General features: G+C 39.8%; 1 protein-coding gene across 2 annotated transcripts; it reads right to left on the bottom strand.

Annotated features, from left to right (window-relative positions):
* Positions 1-1,306: 1,306 nt before the first annotated feature.
* Positions 1,307-14,414, bottom strand: pcyt1aa (phosphate cytidylyltransferase 1, choline, alpha a). Of its 2 annotated transcripts, none has more exons than XM_038271190.1 (9): positions 14,064-14,414; positions 11,781-11,891; positions 11,363-11,462; positions 9,314-9,430; positions 7,503-7,654; positions 7,191-7,269; positions 5,836-5,978; positions 5,513-5,701; positions 1,307-3,261 (listed from the first exon to the last, which is right to left on the bottom strand). In XM_038271190.1, the coding sequence occupies exons 2-9, from the start codon at positions 11,889-11,891 to the stop codon at positions 3,037-3,039; spliced, it is 1,116 nt and encodes a 371-aa protein (XP_038127118.1). In that variant the 5' UTR covers positions 14,064-14,414; the 3' UTR covers positions 1,307-3,036. The 2 variants fall into 2 exon arrangements, with proteins under 2 accessions (XP_038127118.1, XP_038127109.1); XM_038271181.1 differs by having other exon boundaries at positions 11,778-11,891; positions 14,064-14,413.
* Positions 14,415-15,209: the final 795 nt, after the last annotated feature.

Here is a 15,209-nt window from a genome sequence, read left to right as displayed (position 1 = left end):
ACTAATCATGCACCAAGCTTCAATCGCGGGATGGATTTAAAAGTGGCTGACTTGGTGCCAGCCGGTCATCTTGGGGCGGGTGGCGCTCTGCTTGTCAGAGATTCTCACAAGATCTATAAGTTTACTCAGTCTGATAGTTTTATTTTTATTTGTGAACAAAGAATGACATTTTGATTTTTGTTGCTTTGTTTAAGAGGGGTGTAAAGGTCATGGAATCTGGATTCTGTGTTTATTTTCTTCTTTTTTGTTGTAAACTTAAAGTGACTGTTCGTGTCAGATGTTTTATTCTTTTCCCCCTCAGCTTTTTGCTATTGGACAGTCAACATATGGTAGACTTTTCACTCAGGTTTGTGGAAGAAAAAAAACATTGAACATTTAATTTCCCTATGGACATTTAAAATGCAAAACTGATTAAAAAAAAACCTATGTGAATATATATATATATATATATATATATATATATATATATATATATATATATATATATATATATATATATATATATAAATAGTCACAACACTAAAAGGAGGGACTAAAGGGTATGAAAACCGACAAGTGTAAAATTAACCAAAGAGTAACAGAAACTCAGATAGAAGTAAATAGTGTTTCTATTAGCATGAAAATATTGGAGAATTTAGATGCTGACCAACAAAATCAGATATTCATTTTTGGGCTAATATTGGACCAATATTATCAGATGTTCAACCCTACTTTACATTGATGATACTCTTAAAAGAGCACTCCGAAGTATATTTAGTAGTGACCTTTAGTGGCTTGGCCCTCTTGTGTGCCGTTAATAACTGGTGCATTCTATTTACTATCTTTGTGTTAAAATTCTGTTTCCTGGCGTCTATTTTTTGTTTTTATTCAGAACAATCTCAAATTTGGTTTATTTTCTAAAGCCATAATCATGAAATTGAAACATATCTTGGTAAAGTCTTGGTAAAGTGCTGATGAAGGTTCTCAGTCATCCAGGTCATAGTCATTCCCCCCCCTTAATGGCAATCCCCCCTTTAACGACCGACCCCTAGAATCATAGACAGGTTCAGATATTACAGGCTAACGATGGAGCTAACGACCCATTCATCGGTTACCATTGCATGTTTCCAAGCGATACAAGGCGTTGTCTATATAAGACTCAAACTCACTGCGGATCCAGACATTTGAATTGAGAAAGCTTCCTGGAGAGGTGGCGAAACGTCTTCAAATCTTGCAAACCAAGTCCAGTGGATATTTTTGAATTTTTATGGAATATCTTGGTAAATCTTTAAAAATCGACAAATGCTTAAAAGCAAACAAGACAATATTTTTGGCCAACAAGTTTTAATACAATTTACTTCTCCTGTACATCAAGGAAGTGGGACAAAAATTAAACCCCAAAAAGTAACAATCAGAACCACTTTTGAAAGATATTGGCTTAAAGTTCTGTCGACATGCTCTAACTGAGATGTTTACACTGATTCAAAAAGGTAACATCTAGAGAGAATCAAGACGAGCCTTTCCTTAAGTAATTTAGCACCGATTAACGGACAGGATTCTTTGTATACTAAACTGGATTTTTTTAGGTCAGTCATTAAATTTATGTTTGCACACCATAGCATTAAGGTTTCACAGCTGGTTTACGCCATCATGCTTCTATGTAACCAAACGAGAAATAACTATTATTGATCATCTGATAGTATTGCTTAACAGAAAGAAAGACCACTTGTTTAGAAACAAGTTTTTCCATTGGAGAAAAGGTTTCAATATATTTAACTCTTACGACAGCCCAGAGGAGAGGAAACTGTGCTTATCCACAACACAAACAGTTGGAAGGAGGTAGCTAACAGAAAGCGAGCCATCAAAACATCCGATTCAGTGGAAGTCCCCATTTTCCATTTATTCAGATTATCATGCCAGTTCGCTACAAACGAGGAAGGTCCCATCACAAAAATAAAACTATTTGTGCCAATGACTCAAGCTCTAGCATGCCAATAAATTGTATTACACCTGCGTATTTTCAAATTCAAAACCTAATACTTTGCGTTGTATCAAAGTTTCTCACAGATCGTCAGGTCCATCTTAAATGACAGAAAAAAAGTCACCTATTGCTTACTTTGATTCTCTGCTCAGGGGAAAAATAAATGATAAAAAGCTAAAAAAAAAATAAAAAAAAAATAGATGATTAAACTTGTCACCCATTAATCAACGCCACTTAGAGGCGTCTAGTTTTAAACTAGTCTTTCAAAGACTGATTCTCGTTGGCAGATCATAAAATTTATAAGCACTTTTTTTTTTTATACTATAAGCAGAAAATAAGCTGAATTCTACATCTGTCTTTCAGCAGATGCTGTCAGGAGACAATAAACATGCTGACATACAAACAATGCCATGCAGGTAACATGGACACAGGAAGCTTCAACACACAGAAATGCTGCTGCTTGGTTGACGTTAATTCTCAGATTCAGTTTAGATCCGTTATTGGTTTCAGATACCGCATTTAAACGTTAGTACGAGGATAAAAAAATCTGCAGCACACAAGCAGATCATTAAAACAGTGCTTTATCACATGGTTCCTCAGCACAAATGAACCTTCTGCTGCAAACACCAGCGAGCCCCTCTCCCTCCAGATCGCCCGCCCCCTGCTGCTAAAGCCATTACCTAAACTCCCCCTGTGCCACGAGGCAAGCTTTAGAATACAATCACAGATGGAGCAGTGCACCAAGGCTAATACCTGAAAATATTGCTAAGTGACAGTGAGCGACCAGTTACCAACATAAAACCTGACAAACACAGAAACTCAATTTGAAAGAATGTGGGGGTCTAGTTGGGAGTTTACTGACCGTTACACAGAAACAGAAAAAGAAAGAAGATGAAAACAGGTTGTTAAAAACAGGAGCTGTGGACGACCTGGCTGTCCAACTAACATGACGCTGAAGTGCTAAAAGAAAAATCCATGAACACGATAAAAATCTGCAGCCAGGATCTCCATGACGACCACACAGCTTGACAGCTCCGTTCACTGGTAGTGCTAACTTGTATTCATAAGACTCGGCTCTAGTTGTCGTCGTCTTCGCCCTCTTCGTCGTCGTCCTCGCTGATGAGGTAAGCCCGGGCCCCGCTGTGGTGAGGAGGTGAGGGAGGAGGGGAGGTCTTGGAGAAGAAGGGCAGGCGGAAGGTCGGGGAGGGCGAGCGCTCCTCTCGGACAGGGCTGCTGTCGGGGCTTTGCCTGGGGCTGATGGCCTGCAGCATGCGGCCTTTTCCTTCCTTCAGCATGTGCTTCTGCAGAGCCCACAGAGAAATTATGACATAATTTAAAAGTATTGCTTTTATCTGCATTTTCTTTACCACAGGTAATCACTAGATTCATGGTGTTCATTCATTTTCACTTTTTCTTAGATTTTTAAACCCAAGGCTACGTCACCCTAGCCTGGGTGCCATTCTGAACTTAGACCCGCCCACAACGTTTGAGGTCAGGAAGTTTGGTCTGGCATTGCTCAATAGTAGCGCGAGTATGCTCGCACAATATCTGGCGGGCCAATCAAATTGTCAGGGCGGGCTTTATACGATGATGGACAGATGATCAACAGTAACGTAATCAACCACGTGACCAAAGAGCGCTTGGGTGACAACAATGGCTGCCGCTGGAGAGTTGAGGTGTGTAGATTCTGCTATTAGGTCTGTTCTAGAAGATATCGACAGCAAATTAATTTTAAAAGAGGAACAGAGAAACGCGATCAAAGCTCATCTTCTTATTCTAGGCGTGAAACTGCACGCTTTGATTTTTGTTGACAACAACTATGCGTCGCTTAACATACGTCACGCACTCCGTTGCTCTTATTGGTTGTAGGTCTATCCAATTGAGTGCAGAGGCATTTTTTTTCCTGGTTCGTTCGAAACACGCCCCATAATCACAGCTCTATGGAGCAGTATCAGACTCATATTCTGACTAGAATCGAGTAGGAATACGTCAGGCTAACATCACCCACCAGAACTCAACAGCAATGTGAAAAGCATCTCTAATTACTGGTATTCCACCAAACACTGATTTCTTGACTCTTCCAAAATAAAAAGTGTTTCAAAATGATGATGAACTTCTTTTCTTTATATAAATTCAGGGCTGAATTTTTTTTCAATACTTTAGTCCTTTTTTTCTAAGAAATGCTAAGAAAATGTTTATTTTGGAATTTTGGAGGAAAGCTATAGCTTAAAGAGTAAACATATTTATTCAAGTCAAACATATGTTTAAGGGCTGAAACAATCGGATTAATTGTGATTGATTCTTGAAATAATCGTCAACAAATTTAGTAACGGATTAATCATTAAATGGAGGATAGAGACTGTAAAACAAGCCTTTAGCTGATAGAGCGACCCACTTAGAGCAGTAATTATATCAAAGTTGTAAAAAAAAAATACATTTGGCTGGCCAATGACTGGGAAGGGCCATTTTGAATGGTTGCTACTGTATATACACATTTTTCATTTCAGATGAAAAACCTTTTTTGTCTGTCAGTATGCTCCATCCACTCTACTCTAGTGGAAACGTTTCAGTTTCACCTGGTTTCATTTAGTGAAAAATCTTCTTTATGGAATCTTTGGCTACTCGATTATTAATCGATTAATCAGAAAAATTATTGACAAATTAATTGATTTGCAAAATAACCGTTAGTTGCATTCCTAATATGTTTAGAGAAAGATTTTTTCCAAACATGTCTCTATTATCACAGAAACTCGTCTTTATCAACCATCCACACTGCTCTGGTGACACTCCCTGCTCTTTGCTGTGTCATGAAGCTGACAGCAAGTTCCCACACGAAATTCTACCTGCTGGCCAGCAGAAATATTCAGACTAAAATAGATTCATTGTCTTGGGGGAAGCAGTGGGAAATTGAATATATAAAGAAAAACAAATTATCCTGCATGGGCTTGATACCAAAAACGACTTCAAGGTTTGTGGAGGATAAAAAAAATCCAATCAGATCAATTCCCGTTAAAGTCCAAGCAAACTCCAAATGTTTGCCATTGTAGGACAAACAAGGTGAACTCTTTCTGCCGCTTTTCTACCTTTTTTTCCTTTAAAATATCCTTTTTATTATGTGGATAGATATAGTTTAATCCTTGCACAGCATTTTTTTGTTTTTTTGTATTTATTCAAAATCAATCCCTATCCGAAACGACGGCTTTGTTTGGAGTGAAAATTTGTAATTTAATTAATATATTCATACAAACTAATAAGATGGCTTTTGGACAGGGTTCATTGAGATTTATGAGACCAGACATTAGAAAAAGACCCATCAACTGTTGCAGTAAGGAGACATTGGTGACATTGTTTGTTTGTTGTTTTGTCCAGCTTCGAGATAACAGGAAAACTATTCATGTCTGGATCATTCCACAGACAGTTGCTTTCCAAGGAAACTACTATGCGAGTTACACAAAATGCACACAGTGACACATTCCATCACTACGATGTTTTTCTAACCAAACCTTCTCCATTAGACAGTGATTGAAAGCCAGAAACCAGCGGCGTGCTCACCAGTGCTCCTTCAGGGCCGAACATCTGCAAGAAGTTACCGATGAACTCTCTGGACTTCTCCTCCCATTTCTGGATGAGGTCGATACTCTTCTCCTCCACCTTCTGGACAAACTCTTTGCTCTTCTCCTCCACGTCACGCACTTTCCTCTTAACCTTATCCACTCGCTCCTGTAAGTGGTACTTCTTCTCCTGAGAAAAGCAAACATCTTGAATCATTTACAGATTTCTTTCCAAACCCTCTTGGCAGTAGAGAGGACAAAATGAGGCGGCAGAGGATGAAGCAACAATGGCGACCGCATCTGTCCTATTAATAAAAGTCATACGTTGATGAAGCTGACGTTGAGCTCTTTGGCTGTGTAACCTCTCTGCAGGTTGCGTCTCACATACACATCGTAGTCCCGCACTATGCGAGTGATGATGTCAGAGGTGGAGATGCCCTCTGTCCGCTGGGTGGGAGCAAACATGCCTGCCAAACAGAACGGTAAGAAAAATGCTGTCACTTTATGAAGGAAAGTTTCGATTGCAAAGGGGGTCAAATAATCAACCAACAGAATCTGATCATGAGGTCCTTTTTTGGGATATGTCCCACTGAGAGGACGCCCATGGATAAACCCAGGATTTTGCAGAGGGACTGGATCTCCTGTCTGGTTTGGAAACCCTTTGGGAATGAGCTGGAGGGGTGTCTGGTTTTTCAGGAGGGAAACCAAGACCCCAACATTTAAATATTTTGGTTCTAAAAGCCACAACATATATAACATAAAGCAGCACATACTTATGAAGTAAAAAAAAAAAGAAAAATCTGGAAAGTGTGGCTGCATTTCTACTCAGCCCCTCCCAGTCAATACTTTATAGAGCGCCCATTTGGTGTAATTAAAGCAGAATGTTTCAGGAATGTGTCCATAATAGATTCACCTTCCAGATCTTCTAAGCAAAATAATCTCAGTTACATCAGACAGGATTAAGAATCAGTGAACAACTAATAGCGATATGATTTAGGTGGGCCGATGTGAGCAGAGCACCTCCATCTGCCAATGAGACAAAACGTAACCAAAATTACACACAAATGTCATTTGAACTGTTCCTTATTCTACAAATACACACTAATACTAAACACTAAACTGCAGCTAGAAATAGATATAACTCTGTTGCATGAATCATCATAGGTTTGCTTATACATGTATTGTCTGGGTGTCTATGCGATACTCGCTCTTCCTGTGGCTAGTGTTTGTTTTTTGTGGGGTTTTTTTTTATTTCCTGCTTTGTTTTGTTCTCCTTTTTCTTTCCCTCATGTTTCATCCAGGTGCAGAAGCAGACTTCTATAAGCTACTGTAAATTTTCTTATCCTTTCCCTTTCTGTCTCCTTTGCATATGATTTTATTCCCTAATCCATTACTAATAAAGCCTCACATCTATTTACCAAATAGAGCCACAAGGGTCTACTTGTGGAAGCAAAGCAGTTAGGCCACCATCGAGTTCAAGGAAAACAATTCCAACAGCTATATTGCCAAAACAGGACACACAGGAAAAAACAAAAAACACGACATCTTAATTCTAAAGGATTTAAATAATCTTTCCCAAAGTGAATGCATACAAAGAGCCTCTTTAGGATTAAACAAAATAAACTTCTGGAGTCTTTGTGAGTGCATCTCATCGATTTCCTTTACTTTAATTGCCTTACCTGCTTCTTTAATGTGCTTGTACACGTCATCACTTCCTGCTGATATGTATGGGATGTCATCGTGGGCCACAAAGTCAATCTGGAGATTTAATGACAAAATACATCACTCATCACGGCTGATTCAGATCTATAGGTTGTACAAGATCAGAACCACGGACAGAAGCATGATGGGAGGAGACCAACACCTCTTGAAGGCTCTTTTACAAGTTTGGAACCATTTTCAATTCAAAGCTTCAATGTTCTGCTTGTTTTCTCCTGATAAATGCATCTAAGAATCTTGAACTCTGCTATGTTTTCATATTTTTAACTCACCCGATGCTTAGCAAGGAACTCTGGCGTTAATGTCCAAGGAGCATTTCGCACCACTTCATCCACGTAGCGGCAGTGTCTGACGGCGTCGTAACGCTCGTCTTCATTCATCACAGTGAAGCCCTTGTATTTGTGTGTGAGCTCATCACTGCACACTGAAACAAAATAAAAAAGAAAATACTGGTTTAACACTTTTCACTATTCTCCTCAAACCAACACATCCAGATTTCGTCGGTATACCACTAGTGCCTGCTGATGTGTCATCTTGTGAGCCTTTGTGATAGTACAGCCCTGGATGTGTAAAGCGGAACTTAAAAAATTATTCCTTTTTATTTGTTTTGCAAATCTGCCTCTCTGGTGCAAGGCCAGAACTCCAGCTCAAGCCTGACCGAAGATCTGCTCTGGAAGTTGGTGTTTTAAGAGCTGGATAGGAAAACTAATAAAAGAAAAGGTGTTTTCAAGAATTTCTGGAAACAAAAATGTGGAATGGGAATATGATAGAGAGGCAAAGTAAAGCCTAAAGTGGAAAGTTATATGATGATATCATAGAGGAAGGCATCAGGTGATTTAGCTGCATAGGTTAGAATTGGAAATTAGTCAAGAAGGCAGCTGTAATTATTCTCACATTCCCACAATCACATAAAAATAAATAAAATCAGTAATTTTTTCCCACGTCGTAGGAGGAAAAATAAGCATTGCCCCATGCTTTACACCAGCAACCTTACATATGTGTGAACAACTTAAAGCAATCATCCTCCTCTCTATCCAGAGACCACAAACTGTAATTAGGATGCAGACTATTTTAGATGCTTCTTGTTTCCATGACAATGAGAGAATAACCTAAAATGCCCCAGTCTAAGCCTGTCCAAAAACCCTTTTTTCCCCTCATTATCCACCCTGTAAGTTTCTTTCTCAATCACACTTTCATCCAGTAGAGGATTATTTATCCAAAGCGCTATTCTTTTATTAAACAGACTTTATGTAACTGCCAAAAAACAAAATCTCCTTTTTTCTAATTATTTTAAATTATGCTATTTATTGACAGATGTTGCAAACTTTAGCTCTAAAAGGCAGCAAGAAATTCTCTCCTGTGCCCAACCCCTCAAGGACATGATATAGAACATAGTGCACACACACAGTTTGCCTGTATGATGCTTTTTCTAAAATTGTACTTTAATGCACATCAGTTTTGATTCAGGCCGACTGCTAAACTGTTGAAAAAGAAACTAAATCAAGTCACCAATTGAGACTCTGCATCACTCTGATAACATCACACCTAATAGAACTCAACTCAAATATTTTCTACTGCATTTTTGCACCATATATATTTATTTTTGCACTGCTCTAAAACTTCCCCATCAATGCCTTTTTTTGCACCATGTCTCTCCAAATCTGTTTACATTTAATCACATCAGCACTTTAGAAATGGAAACGTTCCTTTTCACTGCTAAGCTGCTGCTCATTCACTGTTGGAAAGCTGTATAAAACAACATTCTGTTTGTATATGCTCTGTGTTTACAAAACAACCATAAAGTTTGTCTTAGTCCAAGTCTAAAAGTCTAATTTACATTTAAGAATTTGCTGAATAAATAAATAATGTCGACAAGGAATACTGTGGACATTAATCAACACAATCGTAGATGCTCTTAGAATAAAATGGAAAACAAATAACTACACTGTTATCTGATTGTTTAAATGCTAAAAACATGTTCTGAGTGTAAAAGCACTATTTACCAACTGACGTTTCATCTGGACCTTTTCTCACCATATCAGGGTTAAGTTCAGCTAAAATCCACTAATTTAAACGAGCTTACCTCCAACAATGAGATGAGAATTTGGGAAGAGACGTTTTGCCTGCATCAGAGCTCTGGCATGACCCGAGTGGAAAACATCAAAGATGCCATCTGCATAGACTCTCACGGGTCTGTTGACTGGGTGCGGAGAAATAAGACAGAGGAATTATTAACATAGTCTACGGTGGTGGATGCAGTAAGTAACTTGAAACAAGTTTACAAAAACAAAAGATCAAGCAGCGCGAGTGATCTCTAAAAGCATGTACCGTATTTTCACGACTATAAGGCACACTTAAACGTCTTTTTTTCCCCTCAAAATGTGCGGTGCGCCCTATGGTGCGGTGCGCCTTATGTGTGTTGTAACTGCGACTTTTGAGACCACCTATTTGAGGAGATGATGAAAGAGTGGCTGAATGTAAGGAGACCAGGTGTTTTTTTTTCCACTCATCACCATTAATCTGTAACTCCATGCGTGCCCATCTCACAGCTGATGTGAAAAACATGGGGAACCAAATTAACCCTGTGCTCGCTGTTCAACCGCTCAGCAGGTGCAGCAGAAGCAGCGAGTTTACATGCAAAGTCAATGGTTGACGCGCGTATAGGTGCAGCAAAAGGTCCTGCAGCGCGTTTTGAGCCGCAGGTGCAGCACGTCGGGATCGTTTAAGCATCTGACGCACCGCCAACGCGCTGCTGCTGCTCCAGATGGAAATTTTAAGTTTTGCTGCTGGACGCGCCGCATCAACCAATCAGAGAAGCTGATCTGGGAGCTGACAGCTAGACAGACACAGCACTCTGATGAAAGAGGAGATGATGAAAGCGTGGCTGAGGGAGGTGTATGTGAGGAGACCAGGTGCTTTTTTCCACGCATCACCATCGCTGCTTGCCCATCTCACAGCCGATGTGAAAAAAAAGGTGAATCAATGAACGCTGTGCTCGCTGTTATCCCGGGGGGTCTGACAAAGGAATTTCAACCGCTTGACATCGGTGTGACGCGGCCGTTCAAAGTAAGGCTGCGAGCGGCGTGGGAGCGATGGATGACCGGCAGAGACCACAGTTTCAGGATAAATGGAAGGCAGCGCCGGGCAAGTTACGCCACAGTTTGCGGATGGATTGTAGATGCTTGGAATAACGTGTCTGCTGGCTCTGTTCTTCAAGCTTTTGCAAAAGCCGGCATTATTTCTGAAGAGCTGCGCTGCACGGAAAGTGACTCTGACAGCGCAGAAGGGGAAACTGGCATGTCTGATTTAGCGCAGCTGTTTAATTCAGAAACAGAGGATGATGACTTTGATGGGTTTGATTAATACTTTGTAATAAATACATGAATAAAGCACAATCATACTCAGTTTTGCTCCCGCTGTATTTTTCTACCTGAAAACTTAATTCAACAGCAGCCTCTGGGCGGGTCTCCTCCTCTTCAGCGCGGTGGCTGGCAGGTGTTTTTTCATCTAAATAATCTAAATCTTGCAGCTATATTTGCTGTGATCAGTGGGAATAAAGTAGTTTTAATATGTTTTTAAGTGAGAAAGGCCACCTGAAAACTTAATAATTGCAGTCAGTTCATCCAGATTATCTATTTCTGTCGGAGGCGCTCAGACCCCCACATACCAGCGGTGTGCCGACAGTAGAAATCCTTTCGATCACCGCGGCGTTTGGCAGGTGTTTTTCATCTAAATAATTGAAACTGCAGGCACCAGGATACCGGTAATAAAAGCGAACATATTCTGTCGGCAGGTTTCAGGATTTTAAGTTAATTTAGGAGTGACCACAGCGCTGTGTCATCTGCGATGTGTCTATCTCACGGCCAGCTGCCAGGTTTGATTAATACTTTGTAATAAATGCATGAATAAAGCACAATCATACTCATTTTTGCCCCCGCTGTATTTTTAAATACGCAGTAGAGGTATTTAAAGGTAGTAGAGGACATGTACCTGTATATAAAAAATGCGCCCTATAGTCCGGTGCGCCTTATGTGTGTGTTAAATACAGAAATGGGACACATAACTGAGAGTGCGCCTTTTAGTCCGGTGCGCCTTATGGTCGTGAAAATACGGTAGTTAAAATCCAACCCACGGGGTGTCCCCTTCTTTGCCTCTTCCATGGTGACTCTCTCATAGGGTTTATTATCAGCCGGCTCGAGCTCGTCTGCAAAAGGTGCAGGGTTTTTCAGTCCCTAGAAGATACAAATGTATGAAAACAACATTTTATAAAGCAGATTTGCTTTAAACTGACAAAAAAAATTATTCACCAACATAAACATAAAACAATAAGCAGGGGAAAAAAATGTCAGTCTCTAGTTTTGTAATATTTGCCCTCTAATAGAACAGTAGGATGTGGTAATAATTGGTCACACAAGTGAAGCAAGCACTTCTTAACAGAGATCTGCACGATTTTGAAATTCTACTTCCTTATGTTATTTGCAGCGCTGGCTTGTCTGTCCAGAAAATAAAGGTCAGAGGTCATAGACCATCTATAAGAGCCGACTCACCACGGTACATCTAGGGATTTTCCCAAGTCTTTCCCCTTCTTCAGTGTCCCCATTGGAGCCTTCTCTTCTTCTTTTCCTAGCCATGACCATCTCGTGAGAGCTCTGGGCCTCCATCTGGGCGCAAAGGCAAAAGATGAAAAAAAAAAAAATCACACATAGCCATGCCTTTAACACTGTCAGGGGTCGATGCAGGGGACGAGTTGCATCATGTCAGGAGACTCAACTGACTGTAAATCTGGACAGCTGTGAGGTTATGGAGGCCGACATGTGCTCGGTCAACTTTGACCCAGAAACACGAAGACTAAGAATCCAGTCTCCAAGTGTTTATTACTTCAAAAGCATTGCTTAAATGTAAGTTTCTTACGTTGGGAGGAAAGAGTGGATTTTGTCTTGTGATGTAAACGTCACCTGGACCAGCAACATGTAACATTTACTTAGACATTTTCCCATAAAAACCAGCATCTGGGACCTTACAGTACATGTTATATATATGAAAAAGGCTCACATATACATATATAAAATACAATGTTATTTTACAATATCCTTTTAGAAAGGATATATTTATAAAGCCAGATTTATCCAAATTGTCAAGTAGGTTTTGCAGGCCTGGACAGTTTCTATTTTAGTAGGAGTCAGGGCAAAAATGGCTCTTGGGATCGTGACGGTTGCTGACCTCTAGAGCTGCACTTTAAATCAGTCTGTGATCCCACTCAAACACTCATCCATCCTGTCTGTCAGAATAGAAGGAAAGGCTCAGTCTTATCAGCTCAAGAATGGATTACTCTTTGTGTCTGTGTCTCGTCTGTCGTTCTTCAGCAGGATTCAATCGGTCCAAAATCCAGCTACAAGTATCTTAAATTACATCTCAATCAAACTTTGGAAACTTCTGTTGTTTGCTTTTGCAGAACATAAAAGTCAGGCATCACCCAGCAGTTCTGATGTACTGAGTTTCTGCATGCATGGTAAACCCCTGAGGTCTTTGTCCCAGTTCCTTCTGAGCCTTCTGAACTAAATATAAACACTGGGGTGAAAGGGGCTTCTCTATCACGACCCCCACTTATGATTTTTTCATTATTCAAACTTAAGACCATTTCATTTAGGAAGGTTCTGAAAACTCAGAAACACTGTGGCATCTCATTCCAAATGTCTTACCTTTACGTTTCATTTGTTTGATTTTTTTTTATGGACTTTTATGACTTCATTGTTGTTGTAAAGGGCAATACAAACATATGAATGAATGGTTGAATGAAATGAATACAGCAAAAGCAAATAACTGAGGGTGTGCACACCATTACAAGGTTTCTTGTGTTATGGGTTGAAACGGTGCGCCATTCCACACATTCCATCACACCACTAGTCAATTACAGGGAGGGGTCACTATTTTCACGCATCACTTTTTTTTTATCTGGCTTTTATACTGCAACCAATGCTCTCAATGCACACCTCTAACGGTTTTAATGCTGCAATCAAATGATAAACATGCTGAAAACCAGTAAGTTATGAGAGTGTGACTGCCTGCAATCAGTGATCAATGTCACAGTACACGTCCCAGGTGGTGACAGTGACCTGATCCAACACTAGATATCTTATATAATAACCCCCACCATCCCCTTTTTTATTTGGCTGCCGCAGGAAACCCTGCAGGACTCCAACACCGAACAGCAGATGTCCTTCTCATTTAAACTGACTTCCATAATAAGAAACAAGAGATGGTGGCAAAATCTGACCACAAAGAGAGGCGAACAAGGACAGAAATAAGCTGTGAACCTCATGTAATAGGCTTTACTGTGCCAAACAGGCGAATGTCGATTAACAATGAACTCATTTAAACTGTTTTTATTAGCAGTTTCCTTTCCTGGAACTCAAAACATGTTACAACTCAGCTTTTTACCTCAGAGATCCCTCAGATAATAAACATATTCGGCCTCTTTAACACAGGATTCCCACTTTCAAATAAGTTCCTGTCTTCCTGATGGCCACCCTAACAGCCTGACGCTTTGCTTGCATTTCCTAACGCTTCTCTTGATAATGGTAAACTATCACTGGTGGACATTTTCTTTCCAGAAATATAAGATCTGACTCCAACTTGGGAAAGTTTTCATTTAGTCTGTGACTAAAAACAGCTGAAGGAGTGGTTATTGTAGTGACGCTGGTTTAGTAGCTCAGCCGTTAAAACCCTGACCTGTTGGTTATTTACATTAAAGCTTCTTATAATTACATTTAACTTACGTTGTTGTATTAATATTAAACAATTTCCTTCGGGTTTTTTCTCTTTTGGAAACTTACCGTTCAATCTTTTATCCCGGAACCCTGATTTAAAGGGGTGGGCGGATTCCAACACCTCGTCCTGCCAGCAAGCTTTGCAAACACCACTAGCCTCTGTCGAAAGCTAGCTGTCAAGTTATGCGGCTAAGTTAGTTAGCTTAAGCCGTTAGCATGGTACTTATCTGACATAATTAACACGAATAAAAACTCCCTGAGCGTCAAAAGAAGCGGTTCTTAATACTTCGATGCGAGCATTAAGCGACCACCGAGAAGATGGATAGTGTATTAGCAGTGACAGCTTGTACTACAACGCTGACAGGTCACCAACACAAGAACTACAAAGCTAAGACATCCTAAAAGGAAATACCCTGTGAGCTACTTCCGGAAGAGTGTCTTATTTGCTGCCCTCTACTGGGCAAACGGGGCATTGCCACAGCGTGCCTTATTTCAAAGTTCGTCACGTTACAGCACAGAACGTCATAGATTTTGATGGGAAATTTTAATAAAACAAAAATGGAAGAAAGATATTCTCATTAGAATCGGGCCTTGTTTAAAGGTTAAATCTAAACTAACAAATAATTTGTTTTACTTTAAATTCAACAGCAAATGTGTCCCCTGTGAAAATGCTACTGCAGAAATTCACATATTAAAAAAGTCTGTGTCATAAATTCAGTTGCAAAAATGCACCTAAAAAAATCAAATGCAAAAACATCCCCTGCAAATACTAAACTGCACTTGTAAAATTTTACCTGCAAAAATTCAAATGCAAATCTGGATGACTCAGGCAACAAACCAAAAAAAAAAAAAAAAAGAAAAATTAGAAGTAGAGATTAAATTAAGCGGCTTTTAGCCAATCAAATTACACTGATTTGATTTGGTAGGTGATTTTTTTTGTTTGAATTTCTTGCAAAAATTTGCATTTGAACATTTTCATGTGAAATTTTGGCTCATTCATATTAAGTAACAAATTCAAAGACATAATTGCAGTGGTTAAAAAATTCAATGTCTAAACAAATCCTGATTCCAATGAGACTTTTTCTCTTCCATAAAGCATCCTCTATCTGTTGGGATCTGGAGCTGTACCACCTGTCTCCAGCAGAGTTCGCTGTGGATCCTCCTGAGCTGAGCCTTCAACACACCTGAAGCCCATCTCGTCATCAGGAGGAT

Source organism: Cyprinodon tularosa, unplaced genomic scaffold (assembly GCF_016077235.1).
Source record: "Cyprinodon tularosa strain WSP-4 unplaced genomic scaffold, ASM1607723v1 ctg12, whole genome shotgun sequence".
NCBI lineage: Eukaryota > Metazoa > Chordata > Actinopteri > Cyprinodontiformes > Cyprinodontidae > Cyprinodon > Cyprinodon tularosa.
This window is presented reverse-complemented; position numbering and strand designations above follow the sequence as displayed.